This window comes from Scyliorhinus torazame, chromosome 7 (genome assembly GCF_047496885.1).
Source record: "Scyliorhinus torazame isolate Kashiwa2021f chromosome 7, sScyTor2.1, whole genome shotgun sequence".
NCBI classification, from domain to species: domain Eukaryota; kingdom Metazoa; phylum Chordata; class Chondrichthyes; order Carcharhiniformes; family Scyliorhinidae; genus Scyliorhinus; species Scyliorhinus torazame.
In genome coordinates this window covers 140,017,845-140,034,227 of record NC_092713.1, presented here as the reverse complement: position 1 = coordinate 140,034,227, position 16,383 = coordinate 140,017,845, and the positions used below count along the sequence as shown (strand labels likewise).

Here is a 16,383-nt window from a genome sequence, read left to right as displayed (position 1 = left end):
CCGGCGAACCTGTAGTGCAGGCCCTACCGGCGAACCTGTAGTGCAGGCCCTACCGGCGAACCTGTAGTGCAGGTCCTACCGGCGAACCTGTAGTGCAGGTCCTACCGGCGAACCTGTAGTGCAGGTCCTACCGGCGAACCTGTAGTGCAGGTCCTACCGGCGAACCTGTAGTGCAGGTCCTACCGGCGAACCTGTAGTGCAGGTCCTACCGGCGAACCTGTAGTGCAGGTCCTACCGGCGAACCTGTAGTGCAGGTCCTACCGGCGAACCTGTAGTGCAGGTCCTACCTTACATCTCCTATTACATTGGTTCACCACATTCACCCCCTGTTAAAAATGAGTCCGGCGGGGGTGGTGTGAAACTATATACAATTAGTGCAATTATGTACAGTGGTAGGGAAAGAAAAGTCCATGTTGAAGGTCCGGAGTCCGTCAAAGGTTAGCCGGTCCGGTGCTTTGGTGCTTCGTTGGGAGCGGCGTAACGGTGGCGGCGAAGTCTGTGCTGGCTGTGGTGGAGATGGCACCGATGATGGTGGCAGTGCTGATGCTGGCCAGTCATCGGGGAACTCCGGGAGCATGCAGAAGTCCTCTTTGTCCTCTTGTGTGGAAAAGGGGAGGGGGGGGGGGGGGTGTCTGGTGGGGTCAATATCGGCGACGCGGTGGGAGGGGGGGGTGCGTTGGTTTGGGGGGGTGGTGGAACCTGACGGTGCCAGGTCTCTGAGTGAGACAGTATCTTGGCGGCCGTCGGGGAACTCAATGTAGGCATATTGAGGGTTGGCGTGGAGCAGGTGAACACTGTCCACCAAGGGGTCCGCCTTGTGCAGCCGGACGTGCCTAAGGAGAAGGACCGGTCCTGGAGCAGCGAGCCAAGTCGGGAGCGACACCCCAGATGTGGACTTCCTGGGGAAGGTAAAAACACTTTTGTGGGGTGTTGTTATTAGTGGCGGTGCATAATAGTGACCGGATGGAGTGGAGAGCGTCAGGGAGGACCTCCTGCCAGCGAGAGGCTGGGAAGTTCCTGGACCGTAGGGCAGCTGGACGGCCCTCCAAACCGTCCCATTCTCCCGTTCTACTTGCCCATTTCCCCGGGTGTTGTAGCTGGTCGTCCTGCTGGAGACTATACCCCTGCTGAGCAGGAACTGACGCAGCTCATCGCTCATGAATGAGGAACCCCTGTCACTGTGGATGTAGGCGGGGAAACCGAACAGAGCGAAGATGGTGCTGAGGGCCTTGATGACGGTGGCAGATGTCATATTGGGGCATGGGATGGCGAAGGGGAATCTGGAGTACTAATCGACCACACTGAGAATGTATGTGTTACGGTCGGTGGAGGGAGGGGCCCTTTGAAATCCACGCTGAGACGTTCAAAGGGGTGGGAAGCCTTCACCAGGCGCGCACGGTCCGGCCGGTAGAAGGGTGGCTTGCACTCTGCACAGACCTGGCAGTCCCTGGTGACTGTCCTTACTTCCTCGATGGAGTAGGGCAGATTGCGAGCTTTGACCAGATGGTACAATCGAGTGACCCCCGGGTGACAAAGGCTGTCGTGTAGTGCCCGGAGTTGATCCACTTGTGCGCTGGCACATGTATCGCGGGAGAGGGCGTCTGGGGGCTCGTTGAGTTTACCGGGGCGATACAAGATCTTGTAATTATAGGTGGCGAGCTCGATTCTCCACCGCAAGATTTTATCATTTTTGATCTTGTCCCGCTGTGTGTTATTGAACATGAAGGAGAGTGAATCTTTTACCGGCCAGGTAATGCCTCCAATGTCGCACAGCTTCAACGATAGCATGGGCCTCCTTTTCAACGGATGAGTGTCACATTTTCGAGGCATAAAGGGTGTGGAAAAAGAATGCCACGGGTCTGCCTGCCTGATTGAGGGTGGCGGCAAGGGCGACGTCTGAAGCGTCGCTTTCTACTTGGAAAGGCAGTGACTCGTCTACTGTGCGCATCCCAGCTTTGGCGATGTCTGCTCTGATGCAGGCGAAAGCATGTTGTGCCTCAGCCGCAAGGGGGAATTGAGTGGACTGAATGAATGGGCGGGCCTTGTCCGCATAGTTTGGGACCCACTAAGCATTGTAGAAAAAGAGCCTCAGGCAGCGTTTGAGGGCCTTGGGGCAGTGGGGGTGGGTAAGTTCCATGAGGGGGCGCATGGGGTCGGGCCCGTTAAGTCCGTTTTGGACTATATAGCTGAGAATGGCTAACCGGGTCGTGCTGAACACACACTTCTCTTTGTTATAGGTCAGGTTGAGAAGAGTGGCAGTGCGGAGGAATTTATCGAGGTTGGCATCGTGGTCCTGCTGGTCATGGCCGCAGATGGTGACATTATCTAAGTATGGAAAGGTGGCCCGCAAACCGTACTGGTCAACCATTCGGTTCAGCTCTCTTTGGAAGACCGAGACGCCATTTGTGACACCGAAAGAGACCCTAAGGAAGTGGTAGAGGCGACCGTCCGCCTCGAAGGCAGTGCATGGCCTGTCCGACTTCCGGATGGGGAGCTGGTGGTAGGCGGATTTCAGGTCAATTGTTGAGAAGACCCGGTACTGCTCAATCTGATTGACCATATCAGATATGCGTGGGAGGGGGTATGCGTCGAGCTGCGTGTACCGATTGATGGTCTGGCTGTAGTCCACGACCATCCTGTGTTTTTCCCCAGTTTTAACCGCTACCACTTGGGCTCTCCAAGGGCTGTTGCTGGCCTCGGTAATACTCTCCTTAAGCAGTCGCTGGACTTCCGACCTGATGAAGGTCTTGTCCTGGGTGCTGTACCGTCGTCTCCTAGTGGCAACGGACTTGCAATCCGCAGTTAGATTGGCTAAAAGGGAGGGGGGATCGACCTTGAGGGTCGCGAGGCCGCAAACAATAAGGGGGGGGGGGGGGAGGGCCTGCCGAATTTGAGGGTGAGGCTCTGGAGGTTGCACTGGAAGTCTAGGCCCAACAGGAGTGCAGCGCAGAGATTAGAAAGGACATAGAGGTGGAAGTTACTAGATTCTACGCCCTGGACCGTGAGGGTGACTGTACAAAAGCCTCGGATCGGGACGGAGTGGGATCCGGAGGCTAGGGAGATCCTTTGATTGGCAGGGTGGACTGCGAGGAAGCAGCGCCTTACCGTATCTGGGTGAACAAAGTTTTCGGTGCTCCCGGAGTCCAGCAGGCATGAGGTTGCGTGGCCGTTGATTTTAACCGTCGTCGAAGAGGTGGTCATCGAAGCAAGCTGCGGGCAGCCAATGGATGCTTCGGGTGGCAAGCGTGTGCGGTTCTAATGTCGGGATGTCCGGAGACCCTGTGGGGGACAAGATGGCGGCGCCCATGGTGCGCACATTGCGAGGTCGGGACAAGATGGCGGCGCCCATGGTGCGCACATTGCGGGGTCGGGACAAGATGGCGGCGCCCATGGGGTGCACGTGGCCGAAGGGGGACAAGATGGTGGCGCCCATTGGTCGCACATGGATCTGGGAGGAGAAGATGGCGGCTCCCATTGTGCGGCTGGCGTGGGGGAGGGGCGATAGCGGCCGCGACTGCGCGGGCCTGGCGCATCGCCGCAAAGTGGCCCTTTTTACTGCAGGCTTTACAAACTGCACCGTGCGGGCCGGGCAGTATTGGCGGGGGTGCTTCTGCTGACCGCTGATGTACCCCCAGGGTCTGCGGATCGGCGTGCGGCGCAGGCGTATTGGGAAGGCAGGGCCCCGGCTGAGGAGAGGTCGTCGGCGGGGTCCCGGAGGGGTAGGAAGGAGTAGAAGGGTGGGCAGCGTGGCGGGAGGGGTACGATTGTATGTTACGGCATGTGACCGTCATGGAGAGCGCCACCAGTTTTTGTCTCCACCAGTTTGAGCGTGGCCCCTCCCAGTAGTCATTCTCTGATGCGGTCCGACTCAATCCCCGTCATGAAGGCATAGTGCATGAGGGGATTCACGTGTTTGGCGGCCGTAACGGTCTGACAGTCACAGTCCCGGACGAGTGGAATTAGGGCCCGCCAGAAGTCTTCGATGGACTCACGAGGTAGTTGCGAGCGGGTGGCGAGTACATGCCTGGCGAAGAGCGTATTCGCCTTCTGCATGTTGTGTTCCTTAAGGAGTTTCATTGCTTTTGTGTAATTCGTGCCATCTTGGATCAACGGGAACACGCTGGTGCTCAGTCTGAATACAGGACGTTTATCTTCTGATCCTCCGTTTGGTCGGGGTCCACAGCCTTGATGTAGGCCTCAAAACATGCTAGCCAGTGAGTAAAGTCTTTTCTGGCGTCGGGCGAGTGTGGATCCAACTGCAGGCGATCGGGCTTAATTCTGATATCCATTCTGTGGAAAATCTGACTAATAAATTGATGCACGATCAATTGCACAAAGACTAAAGTTGTGTACAACTGTGGCTTTGTTACAGTCAGATGCGTGGCCTCCTGCTGCAGCTGGCGAAATGGCAGGGCAATGGAGGTCATGCATATTTATACAGTTCTTCGTGGGCGGAGCCAGCCGGCAGGAGCTAGCGGCGAACCTGTAGTGTGGGTCCGACCTCTCATCTATTGCAGTGGTTCACCACAGGTGTGATGTATTTGCTGTGTTCTGGTAGATGCTATGTGTTCTGTCAGGTTTTATTCCTTTTGTGACTTAGAGGTTCGATACAACTAAGTGGCTTGATACAACGGCGTGGCTTGCTAGGTAATTTCCGAGAGCATTTAAAAGTGAACCACATTGCTGTGGGTCTGGAGTTGCGTATAGGCCAGACCAGATAGGCCGGTTTCCTTCCCTAAAGAACATTAGTTACCAGATGGAGTTTGATAATTAATAAAGTTTTTGTGGACACCATTAGACTAGCTTTTAAATTGAATAAATCTGGAAGTAAATTCCACCGGTGCTGTGCGGGATTTGAAATTGTGTTCCCTGAGTATTGGTCACTGGATTATTGGTCCACTGGCATTCCCACTAATACCACCGTCTCCGACTTTAATTGGCCGCCATGCAGCGGATGTTCATGCCGCATCGGCAAGATGTCTGGCTCCCTTCCTGACACCATCACCAACAAAAATTCCATTCTGTATCAACACCATATCCAACAATCTTCAGTGAAAAATTGCTTGACCTTCAATATCCAGATCATCTTTGCCTCTGACATTTGTGGACTATGCAGTATGAGTTAAAACTTTCAAGAAATCGGTGTCCCATCTCTTTCTGCAGCCCCCACGCTACATCAGTTTCCCCCTCTTTCTCTTTCTCTCTTTCCCCACCCATGACCTCCTGCAAACCTTTGTGAAAGGTGCAGTCATATATTTGGAGCCATTTGTAACCTGTTAGCTAAAACCAGCTTATCAAGGGTCGAAATACTGAGTCTTCGGGTTTTATAATGCATTGAATTATTGATGAATTTGTTTGTAAATGTCTTTAATTTGTGTATTATCTGATGTGAAAACACGTGACCATCCAGACTGCAAGGGAGATGGAAATCCATGTTCTCTGGAAACTAGCACAGTAATCCGAAAATCAGTTTATTGCAATGTGCGACTAAATTCTGCTCCATTTTGGAATGCACCAATTTGAAAGGGAATTGCTGGAGAGCTCGCAATTCCTGTAAGATTATCGAGGAACTTCCTCATGAAGGCATGTATTAGTGTAGTGAACACCATACCAGGCCATAGAAATCCCATTGGAGGAACTGCTTGACTGCCTGTCTAGTACTTGTGCTATTCCCAGAGATTAGAGAGATTTCTTAAATTCTAACTAGAACACTACACTGAAAAAATGCTTCCACTTCAGTATCAAGTTTTCAAGTTAGTTGCATCAAATTGCACAGTTTTGCACCGCAACATTGAGGGTAAAATGTTGAAGATGTATGTTCCACTACTACCCCAGCATCATTGCAGTGTCCTGTAAACAGTCTTTGGAAGTTTTGGTGCAAATGATAATTATCTGTGGTACCATTACCAGCAGTGTGACCTGTTTTAATGAAGCTAGCTGGCCAAGTTTTGATATGGTAAATAGTCTTCAGCGATTCTTTTGTATGTAATCCACTTAGACTTGTTTGAAATTAACTTGTGCTTTATAACTGATTGCAGGAATGAAATCTTTGACAGTCCAAACTGTGAGGAAAATGGAAATCCAAATTCCATAAACATGAGCAGAGTAATCGGGAAGTAAGTTTGATCTGATGTGTGCCTAAACTATGATTTATCCATAAACCAATGATGTAAAAGGGAATTGCTTGAAAGCCTACTGTTGCTGCCAAGAACTTCCTCATGAAGGCATTCCCTAGCAGTCTAAGAAACATAGAAATGACATTAAGAAACTTTTTTCTCCCTCTATTACTTGCTTTGTTCCTAGAGATTACAGAATTAAAGAAAAAAGGGGCTTGAAAGGGCAGCACGGTGGGGCAGTGGCGCCTCACGGCGCCGAGGTCCCAGGTTCGATCCTGGTTCTGGGTCACTGGACGTGTTGAGTTTGCACATTCTCCCCGTGTTTGCGTTGGTTTCGCCCCCACAACACACAGATGTGCAGGCTAGGTGGATTGGCCATGCTAAAATTGTCCCTTAATTGGAAAAAATGAATTGGGCACTCTTTTTTTTTTTTAAAAGGGGGCATGAAAATTTGAGTGACAGGGACTGTAAAGTGGAGCTGACTTCACACTCATTGGCAGCAGGACTCTGGGTAGCATGTCATAGACAGCAGAAAATTAGAAGACTGTTGTTATCCAGTTAAGGATGATGACTCTTTCCCTCCCCTGGAGTTGCCCGTCCAATAAGTGAGAGTTATCGAATGGGCAACACTAAAATGGCAGCGGATCCAATGAAGTGTGTTCCTCAATGAGGGGGTGTCCACTAAGATACACACATGAGATAGATTGGGGATTTGTGGCCTGGCAAGTTTGTAGGTTACAGAGATTGGGTGGGGAGTCGTAAGGGATGTCCTTGAATATCTTGCAGTGCACCATTAAGCACTTACCAAGGAACGGCCCCACCCTGCCAGGAACGACTGGAAAGTTGCCACACTTTACCTGGTAGTCTCCCAGGCAGTAAACCCTCCTGACGTGTGGCCTGTCTCTGTGCTGATTACAAATGGCCTGGGAAAATTCAGCCCTGGATCAGCACAAAACATCCAAAACACTGCAGAGGAAAATCACTGAGCCTTGGTTATCTACCTCTGATAGATATGTCTGGACATTGAGCCGTTTGGTGCAGTTATACATCTGGAGTGTGACTTGTTCACCTAAACCAACTGCTCAGGAAATGTGATGCTGCCTCTTTGGTCTTCAATTTGTAATTGTGGGTGCAAGAGCTTGTTTAAAAATCATTAATTTGTGCTTCATCATCACTTGCAGCTGTGGAAATAGCTTCAGTCCAAACTGTGGGGAAGATGGGAATCAAAGTCCACCAGAAACAAGTGTGGTAATCAGGAAGTAAGTTTGATCTGATGTGTGACTAAAATTCTGCTCCATTCGGAATACAGCAATGTGAAAAGGAGTTGCTGGAGAGCTGGTGATTCCTGCAAAACTATGGAGAAACATTCCACAAAGGCATGTAATAGTGCAGTGGACACCCATTCTAGACTTCGTAATGACATTAATGGAACTGTTTGACTGCTCATTAATACTTGCATTGTTCTAACAATTAGAGTTTGCAAAAAAAGAACTCTCAACACATGTTATATCTCTAAGTTAGCCGCAAAGAGAAAGGTTACTGAGATGTTCACAATCTTGGTTTTCTTGAGAGGTGTGGCTCGTACAAATGAAGATGGAGCACTGAAAGCTCCTGCGCGCACTACTGATGTCACTTGAACATCACATGACGCTTCACCAGCACAGACTTATTCTCTGACCCATAACACACAACATCCAAATGTCTTTGGAAAATTGCTTACCTATCCAAGACTTCAGGTGTTTAGCTCAGGTAGGCAATTCTGGACTACACAAAGGATAAAATGTAGAAGTGGTTTTCTCTCCTACACACTGCACCCCCCCCCCCCCCTTTTTCCTCGTGCCCTCCCATCTCAATATAAGCTCTGAGCTATTAGGAATCCCGGGAACTACAGGCCGGTGAGCCTTACTTCAGTGGTAGGGAAATTACTGGAGAATTCTTCGAGACAGGATCTACTCCCATTTGGAAGCAAATGGACGTATTAGTGAGAGGCAGCACGGTTTTGTGAAGGGGAGGTCGTGTCTCACTAACTTGATAGAGTTTTTCGAGGAGGTCACTAAGATGATTGATGCAGGTAGGGCAGTAGATGTTGTCTATATGGACTTCAGTAAGGCCTTTGACAAGGTCCCTCATGGTAGACTAGTACAAAAGGTGAAGTCACACGGGATCAGGGGTGAACTGGCAAGGTGGATACAGAACTGGCTAGGCCATAGAAGGCAGAGAGTAGCAATGGAGGGATGCTTTTCTAATTGGAGGGCTGTGACCAGTGGTGTTCCACAGGGATCAGTGCTGGGACCTTTGCTCTTTGTAGTATATAATGATTTGGAGGAAAATGTAACTGGCCTGATTAGTAAGTTTGCAGACGACACAAAGGTTGGTGGAATTGCGGGTAGTGATGAGGACTGTCGGAGGATACAGCAGGATTTAGATTGTCTGGAGACTTGGGCGGAGAGATGGCAGATGGAGTTTAATCCGGACAAATGTGAGGTAATGCATTTTGGAAGGTCTAATGCAGGTAGGGAATATACAGTGAATGGTAGAACCCTCAAGAATATTGAAAGTCAAAGAGATCTAGGAGTACAGGTCCACAGGTCATTGAAAGGGGCAACACAGGTGGAGAAGGTAGTTAAGAAGGCATACGGCATGCTTGCCTTCATTGGCCGGGGCATTGAGTACAAGAATTGGCAAGTCATGTTGCAGCTGTATAGAACCTTAGTTAGGCCACACTTGGAGTATAGTGTTCAATTCTGGTCGCCACACCAGAAGGATGTGGAGGCTTTAGAGAGGGTGCAGAAGAGATTTACCAGAATGTTGCCTGGTATGGAGGGCATTAGCTATGAGGAGCGGTTGAATAAACTCGGTTTGTTCTCACTGGAACGAAGGAGGTTGAGGGGAGACCTGATAGAGGTCTATAAAATTATGAGGGGCATAGACAGAGTGGATAGTCAGAGGCTTTTCCCCAGGGTAGAGGGGTCAATTACTAGGGGGCATAGGTTTAAGGTGAGAGGGGCAAGGTTTAGAGTAGATGTACGAGGCAAGTTTTTTACGCAGAGGGTAGTGGGTGCCTGGAACTCGCTACCGGAGGAGGTAGTGGAAGCAGGGACGATAGGGACATTTAAGGGGCATCTTGACAAATATATGAATAGGATGGGAATAGGAGGATACGGACCCAGGAAGTGTAGAAGATTGTAGTTTAGTCGGGCAGCATGGTCGGCACGGGCTTGGAGGGCCGAAGGGCCTGTTCCTGTGCTGTACATTTCTTTGTTCTTTGAAGGAAATAAAAATAATCAGATTATCTTTTCAATAAAACGACCCATAATCGTTTTTTTGAAATTAAACTGCAGCGCGTTTGGGCAGTCAGAAATTGCTACATTGGTCCCCTAGATTGAATGGGGAGTTCGGATGTTTGTGATAAGGGTTGAATTTACAGTCGTCCATGGAAAACTTTGAACTTTAGAGGCCCTAAGCCTGGAGTTCTATCTCTAGTGCAGAGGCTCGTTCCTTCTCTTCTTTTCCACCTATTCCTCCAACCATTGCATTCAAAAAATCCAGGCAGATATAAAAAGAGCAAAATATTACGGTTGGGATTTTTAATGGATTTGATTATAGCTGCAAGTGCTGTTTAAATTATTTAACTTGTGTTTTATGACCAATTGTAGCTATGAAAGATTTGACATTTCATACCCTGAGGTAGATGAAAATCTAAGTTTGTCAGAAAAGAGTGCAGTAATCCTCAAGTAAGTTTAATCTGATATGCGAGTGAATGATGCTTCATTTGGAATTGAAACGGGAATTACCGGGGAGCTAGGATTATGTAGGAGCTTCCCCATGTAGGTCAGTGAGCAGCAGACTGGACCAAAAGCAATATAGAAGATGCTTGACTGCTTCTCCATTATTCCTTGAGGTTAAAGAGTTTATTTTATATAAAAGGAACAAAATTGTATCAAAATAAAAGATTGGAAATTATTTAATGCAAAATTAAAAATTTGTTTGCCCTTCAATATCAAGGTCTTGAGTTATTTACCTCCAATTGACATTTTCAGGAGTATACAGCAAGAGTAAAATATTGGAGAAATGGGTCTCCCTATTCCAGCCTCCGTGTTGTGTCCTGCAAACAAATAACCCTGTGATAAAAGTGAGAGCTACTGTATGACTGTCTAGTGCAATCATTCATCTAGAGTGTGACCTTTTTAACAAAGACAATGGCTGAAGGTTTGAAATATTGAATCTCAAGTCCATAGGGTCTTTTGGGGGGTTTAATGTAGATGCATTTGCTTGTTCTAAATTACTTGGTCAGTTCCAGTTATGAAAAATGTGACTGGCCAAACTGTGAGGGGAATGAAGGTTCTCCGGGAACAAGTGCAATAATTGGGAAGGAAGTTTGATGCTAAATTATGCTTAATTCGGAATACAATATTGTGAAAGAAAATTGCTGGAGAGCCGGCAATGCCTTTATGATTATAGAATCGTAGAATGGTTACATCACCGAAGGTGGCTGTTTTATGTCTTTTAAAAAATAAAAAATTTTATTCAAATTTTCACTATCAACAACAAAATACGGAAAGAAAAGAACAACCCCCCACCCCCCATACATAAATAATAAATTAACAGCCTTCATCAACACACAGGCAAATATACACGCCCCCTCAAGAAAAACGAGCCCCCCGCTCCCCCCGGTTTGCTGCTGCTGACCATCTTCTAACGTTCTGCCAGGAAGTCTAGGAACGGCTGCCACTGCCTGAAGAACCCTTGCACCGATCCCCTTAAGGCAAATTTCACCCCCTCCAATTTAATAAACCCTGCCATATCGTTGATCCAGGATTCCACGCTTGGGGGGCCTCGCATTCTTCCACTGAAGAAGAATCCTTTGCCGGGCTACCAGGGACGCAAAGGCCAGAATACAGGCCTCTTTCGCCTCCTGCACTCCTGGCTCCTCTGCCACCCCTAATATTGAGTCCCCAGCCCGGCTTGAGCCTGGAATCTACCACCCTCGACACCGTCCTCGCTGCACCCTTCCAAAGGTCCTGCAGCGTTGGGCACGCCCAGAACATGTGGGTGTGGTTTGCTGGGCTCCATGAGCACCTAACACACCTGTCCTCACACCCAAAGTACCGGCTTATCCTTGCCCCGGTCATGTGAGCCTTATGCAGCACCTTAAATTGTATGAGGCTGAGCCTCGTGCAAGAGGAGGAAGAGTTCACTCTTCCCAGGGCATCTGCCCATGTCCCCTCGTCATCTCGCCCAACTCTTCCTCCTGCTTACCCTTTAGCTCCTCCACCGAGGCCTCCTCCTCCTACTCCTGCATCACCTGATATGTTGCCGAGATCCTCCCCTCTCCAACCCACCCCCCCGACAGCACCCTGTCCTGGACCCTGTGTAGCGGCAACAGTGGGAACTCCACCACCTGCCGCCGAACAAATGCCCTTACCTGCATATATCTGAAGGTGTTCCCCGGGACGAGCCCAAACTTCTCCTCCAGCTCACCCAGGCTCGCAAACATCCTGACAACAAACCGGTCCCCCCATCCTTCTAATACCTGCCCTGTGCCAACTCAGGAACCCTTCGTCCATCCTCCCCGGGACAAACCGGTGGTTCCCCCGAATCGGGAACCACACCGAGGCTCCCACCTCCCCCCTGTGACGTCTCCATTGGCCCCAAATTTTGAGGGTAGCCGCCACCACCGGGCTCGTGGTATACCTCGTTGGAGGAAGCGGCAGCAGCGCCATCACCAGCGCCTCCAGGCTCGTGCCCACACAGGACACCATCTCCAGCCTCTTCCATGCCGCCTCATCCCCCTCCATCACCCACTTACGCACCATCGCCACATTGGCAGCCCAATAATACCCACAGAGGTTAGGCAGCGCCAACCCTCCCTCATCCCTGCACCGCTCCAGGAACACCCTTCTCACCCTCGGGGTCTTCTGCACCCACACAAACCCCATAACGCTCCTGTCAACCTGCCTGAAGAAGGCCCGAGGGATCAGGATGGGGAGGCATTGGAACAGGAACAAAAACCTCGGGAGCACCGTCATTTTAACTGACTGCACCCTACCCGCCAGGGAGAGTGGCAGCACGTCCCACCTCTTAAATTCCTCCTCCACCTGCTCCACCAGCCTCGTGAAGTTAAGCTTATGTAGGGCCCCCCAGCGCCTGTGTTTCGTTATGTCTGACAGCTCACTGGAAGAGCAACTTGCCTCGTCCCAATTTAACACTGCAGAACTTTTGCTTCAGATAATTATCCTGTTCTCTTTGAAACCCTTAATTGAATCTGCCTCCACAAACTTTCAGGAAGACCGATCCTAATCCATAAACTTTTTTTTTAATTTTTAAAAAGTTTTTCCCCACTTCATTGCCAGACCTGTTTAAATCCGTGTCCCCTGGTTCTCCAATCCTTCTGCTAATGGAATCTGTTTCTTCCTGTCTGCTCTGTCCATGATTTTGAACACCTCTATCAAACCTCTTTGATCTTCTCCAGTGAGAACAGCCCAAATTTCTCCAACCTACCCTTGTATTCTCATAATTGAAGTTTCTCATCCCTGGAACCACTCGCATGAATCGCTGTTACAGCCCCTCTCATGCCGTCTTTAGTGTGGTGTCCAAAATTTGGGGCAATAAAGTTGGCGTCAAACCAGAGTTTTATAAAAGTACAGCAAGACCTCCATGCTTTTGTACGCTGTGCTATGATTTATTATGGCCAGGATTCCACATTACCTTTTCAGCCACTTTCTCCAACTGCCCTGCCACCTTAACAGGTCCCTTTGCTTCTACACCCCCTTTAGAATTATAGGTTTTGTTTTGTAGGGCCTTCCCTTGTCTTTCCACCAAAATGAATCATATGACATTCCACTACGTTAAGTCTATTCTGCCGGTTGTCCACTCATTCCACCAACCTATTAATGTCCTCTTGGAAGTGAGTTCATAATCCTTCCAAGTTTTGTCACTTCAAAATTTGCAGTTGCCCTGTACATTATGAATGTGGATCCAGCAAAGCACTGATCCTAACGCAGACCTCATGAGGATTGTAACTATGTTAGGAACCCACAGGTAGTTTTAAGGGATTTATAATTGTGTTGCTGAACATTAGAAATGGGGTGTAGTGTTAAGTGGGTTTAATTTGTTTCTGTTCCTGGAAGGATAAAACCTATAATTGGATTTATTTTTTTTATTTTTTTTTTTTTTTTTTTTTTATTTTTTTTTTTTATAAATGTTTTATTGAAAATTTTTTCCCAAACAACAATTTTTCCCCTCTTACAAAGCAAACGCAACAATAACAATACAGAAATTTTAAACAATACACAAGTAACAAAACCCCTTTATCTTTGACCTAAACTAAACCCCCCCTCCCCCCCCCCCCCTCCCCCTGGGTTGCTGCTGCTGGTCATCTGTCTTCCCTCTAACGTTCCCCTAGGTAGTCGAGAAATGGCTGCCACCGCCTGGTGAACCCTTGAGCCGATCCTCTCAGGGCAAACTTTATCTGCTCCAGTTTAATGATCCCCGCCATATCATTTACCCAGGCCTCCAGTCCGGGGGGTTTCGCCTCCTTCCACATGAGTAGGATCCTGCGCCGGGCTACTAGGGACGCAAAGGCCACAACGTCGGCCTCTTTCGCCTCCTGCACTCCCGACTCTTCCGCAACTCCAAATAGAGCTAACCCCCAGCCTGGTTTGACCCGGGCCCTCACCACCCGCGAAATCACTCCCGTCACTCCCTTCCAATACCCTTCCAGTGCCGGGCATGCCCAAAACATATGTGCGTGGTTTGCCGGGCTCCCGCCACACCTCCCACATTTGTCCTCCACTCCAAAGAACCTGCTCAATCTTGCTCCCGTTATGTGTGCTCTATGTAGCACCTTAAATTGAATCAGGCTAAGCCTGGCGCATGAGGAAGAGGAATTTACCCTGCTTAGGGCATCAGCCCACATACCCTCCTCTATCTCCTCCCCTAGTTCTTCTTCCCACTTTCCTTTTAGTTCGCCCACCGACTCCTCCCCCTCTTCCCTCATCTCTCGGTAAATCTCTGACACCTTGCCCTCTCCGACCCACACCCCTGAAAGCACCCTGTCCTGTATCCCCTGTGTCGGGAGCAATGGAAATTCCCTCACCTGTTGTCTAGTAAATGCCCTCACCTGCATATATCTCAAGAAATTTCCCCGGGGCAACTTATACTTTTCCTCCAATGCTCCCAAGCTCGCAAAAGTCCCATCTATAAATAAATCTCCCACCCTCCTAATTCCCAACTGGAACCAGCTCTGAAATCCTCCATCCATTCTTCCTGGGGCGAACCTATGGTTGTTCCTGATTGGGGACCCCACCAGGGCTCCCCGCACCCCTCTCTGTCGCCTCCACTGTCCCCAGCTATTCAATGTTGCCGCCACCACCGGGTTCGTGGTAAACTTTTTAGGTGAGATCGGTAGCGGCGCCGTCACCAGCGCCTCTAAACTCGTCCCTTTACAGGACTTTCTCTCCAGTCTTTCCCACGCCGCTCCCTCACCCTCCATCATCCATTTACGTATCATTGCCACATTGGCGGCCCAATAGTAATCGCCCAAGTTCGGTAGTGCCAATCCTCCTCTGTCCCTACTACGCTGAAGGAACCCCCTCCTTACTCTCGGAACTTTCCCTGCCCACACGAAGCTCGTGATGCTCCTGTCTATTTTATTAAAAAAGGTCTTAGTGATTAGTATAGGGAGACATTGAAATACAAATAAGAACCTCGGGAGGACCATCATCTTAATTGCTTGCACCCTGCCCGCCAGCGATAGAGGCTGCATGTCCCACCTCTTGAAGTCCTCCTCCATTTGTTCTACCAACCGTGTCAGATTAAGTCTGTGCAAGGTTCCCCAGCTCCTAGCGATCTGAATCCCCAGGTATCGGAAGTTTCTTTCCACTTTCCTTAGAGGCAAGCCTTCTATCTCTCTACTCTGGTCCCCTGGATGTATCACAAATAATTCACTCTTCCCCATGTTTAGCCTATACCCCGAGAAATCCCCGAACCCCCTCAAAATTCGCATAACCTCTATCATCCCCCCCGCTGGGTCCGACACGTATAACAATAGGTCATCCGCATATAACGAGACTCGGTGTTCTTCTCCCCCTCTAATCACCCCTCTCCATTTCCTGGAGTCTCTCAACGCCATGGCCAGAGGTTCAATTGCCAACGCGAACAACAATGGAGACAGCGGGCATCCCTGTCTTGTTCCCCTATATAGTCGGAAATACTCCGATCTATGTCGACCTGTAACTACGCTTGCCGTTGGAGCCCCATAAAGAAGTCTAACCCAGCTAATAAACCCGTTCCCAAACCCAAACCTCCTTAACACTTCCCATAAATACTCCCACTCCACCCTATCAAATGCCTTCTCTGCGTCCATTGCCGCCACTATCTCTGCCTCCCCCTCCACTGGGGGCATCATTATCACCCCTAATAGTCGTCGCACGTTAACATTCAGTTGTCTCCCTTTTACGAACCCTGTCTGGTCTTCGTGCACCACCCCCGGGACACAGTCCTCTATCCTCGATGCCAGTACCTTTGCCAACAATTTGGCGTCCACGTTCAACAATGAAATGGGTCTATAGGACCCGCACTGCAACGGATCTTTATCCCTCTTCAAAATTAACGATATCGTCGCCTCCGACATCGTCGGGGGTAGAGTCCCCCCTTTCCTGGCCTCATTGAACGTCCTCACCATCAACGGGGCCAACAAGTCCACATATTTTCTGTAATACTCCACCGGGAACCCGTCTGGTCCTGGGGCCTTCCCTGCTTGCATGCTTCCCAGTCCCTTAATAACCTCGTCCACCCCAATCGGTGCCCCCAGGCCTACCACCCCCCGCTCCTCCACTTTCGGGAACCTCAATTGGTCCAGGAACTGCCGCATCCCCTCCTCTCCCTCTGGGGGTTGAGACCTATACAGTTCCTCATAGAAGGTCTTGAACACCTCATTTATCTTTCCTGCCCTTCGCACCGTGTCTCCCCTTTCGTCTCTAATTCCTCCTATTTCCCTCGCTGCTGCCCTCTTTCGCAATTGATGAGCCAACAGGCGACTCGCCTTTTCCCCATATTCATACCTCCTCCCCTGTGCCTTCCTCCACAGTACCTCCGCCTTTCTGGTGGTCAGAAGGTCAAATTCCGTCTGGAGTCGTCTCCTCTCCCTGTACAATTCCTCCTCCGGGGTCTCTGCAAATTCCCTATCCACCCTTAAAATCTCCCCCAGTAATCTTTCCCTTTCCTTGGCCTCTGTTTTCCTTTTGTGGGCCCCAATGGAGATCAG

General features: G+C 49.6%; 1 protein-coding gene across 18 annotated transcripts in view; it reads left to right on the top strand.

Moving 5' to 3' along the window:
* The window catches only part of LOC140426606 (ral guanine nucleotide dissociation stimulator-like 1), a 409,325-nt gene that overhangs the window by 324,493 nt on the left and 68,449 nt on the right, over nucleotides 1-16,383 (top strand). For 17 of the 18 annotated variants that reach the window (XM_072511576.1, XM_072511590.1, XM_072511583.1 and 14 more), the window contains 2 exons: nucleotides 6,039-6,116; nucleotides 7,298-7,375. In XM_072511576.1, coding sequence (XP_072367677.1) covers nucleotides 6,039-6,116; nucleotides 7,298-7,375 — 156 coding nt within the window. Of the gene's footprint in view, nucleotides 1-6,038; nucleotides 6,117-7,297; nucleotides 7,376-9,772; nucleotides 9,851-10,416; nucleotides 10,489-16,383 lie in introns of all 18 variants that reach the window. The other variant, XM_072511592.1, reaches the window with a different exon arrangement.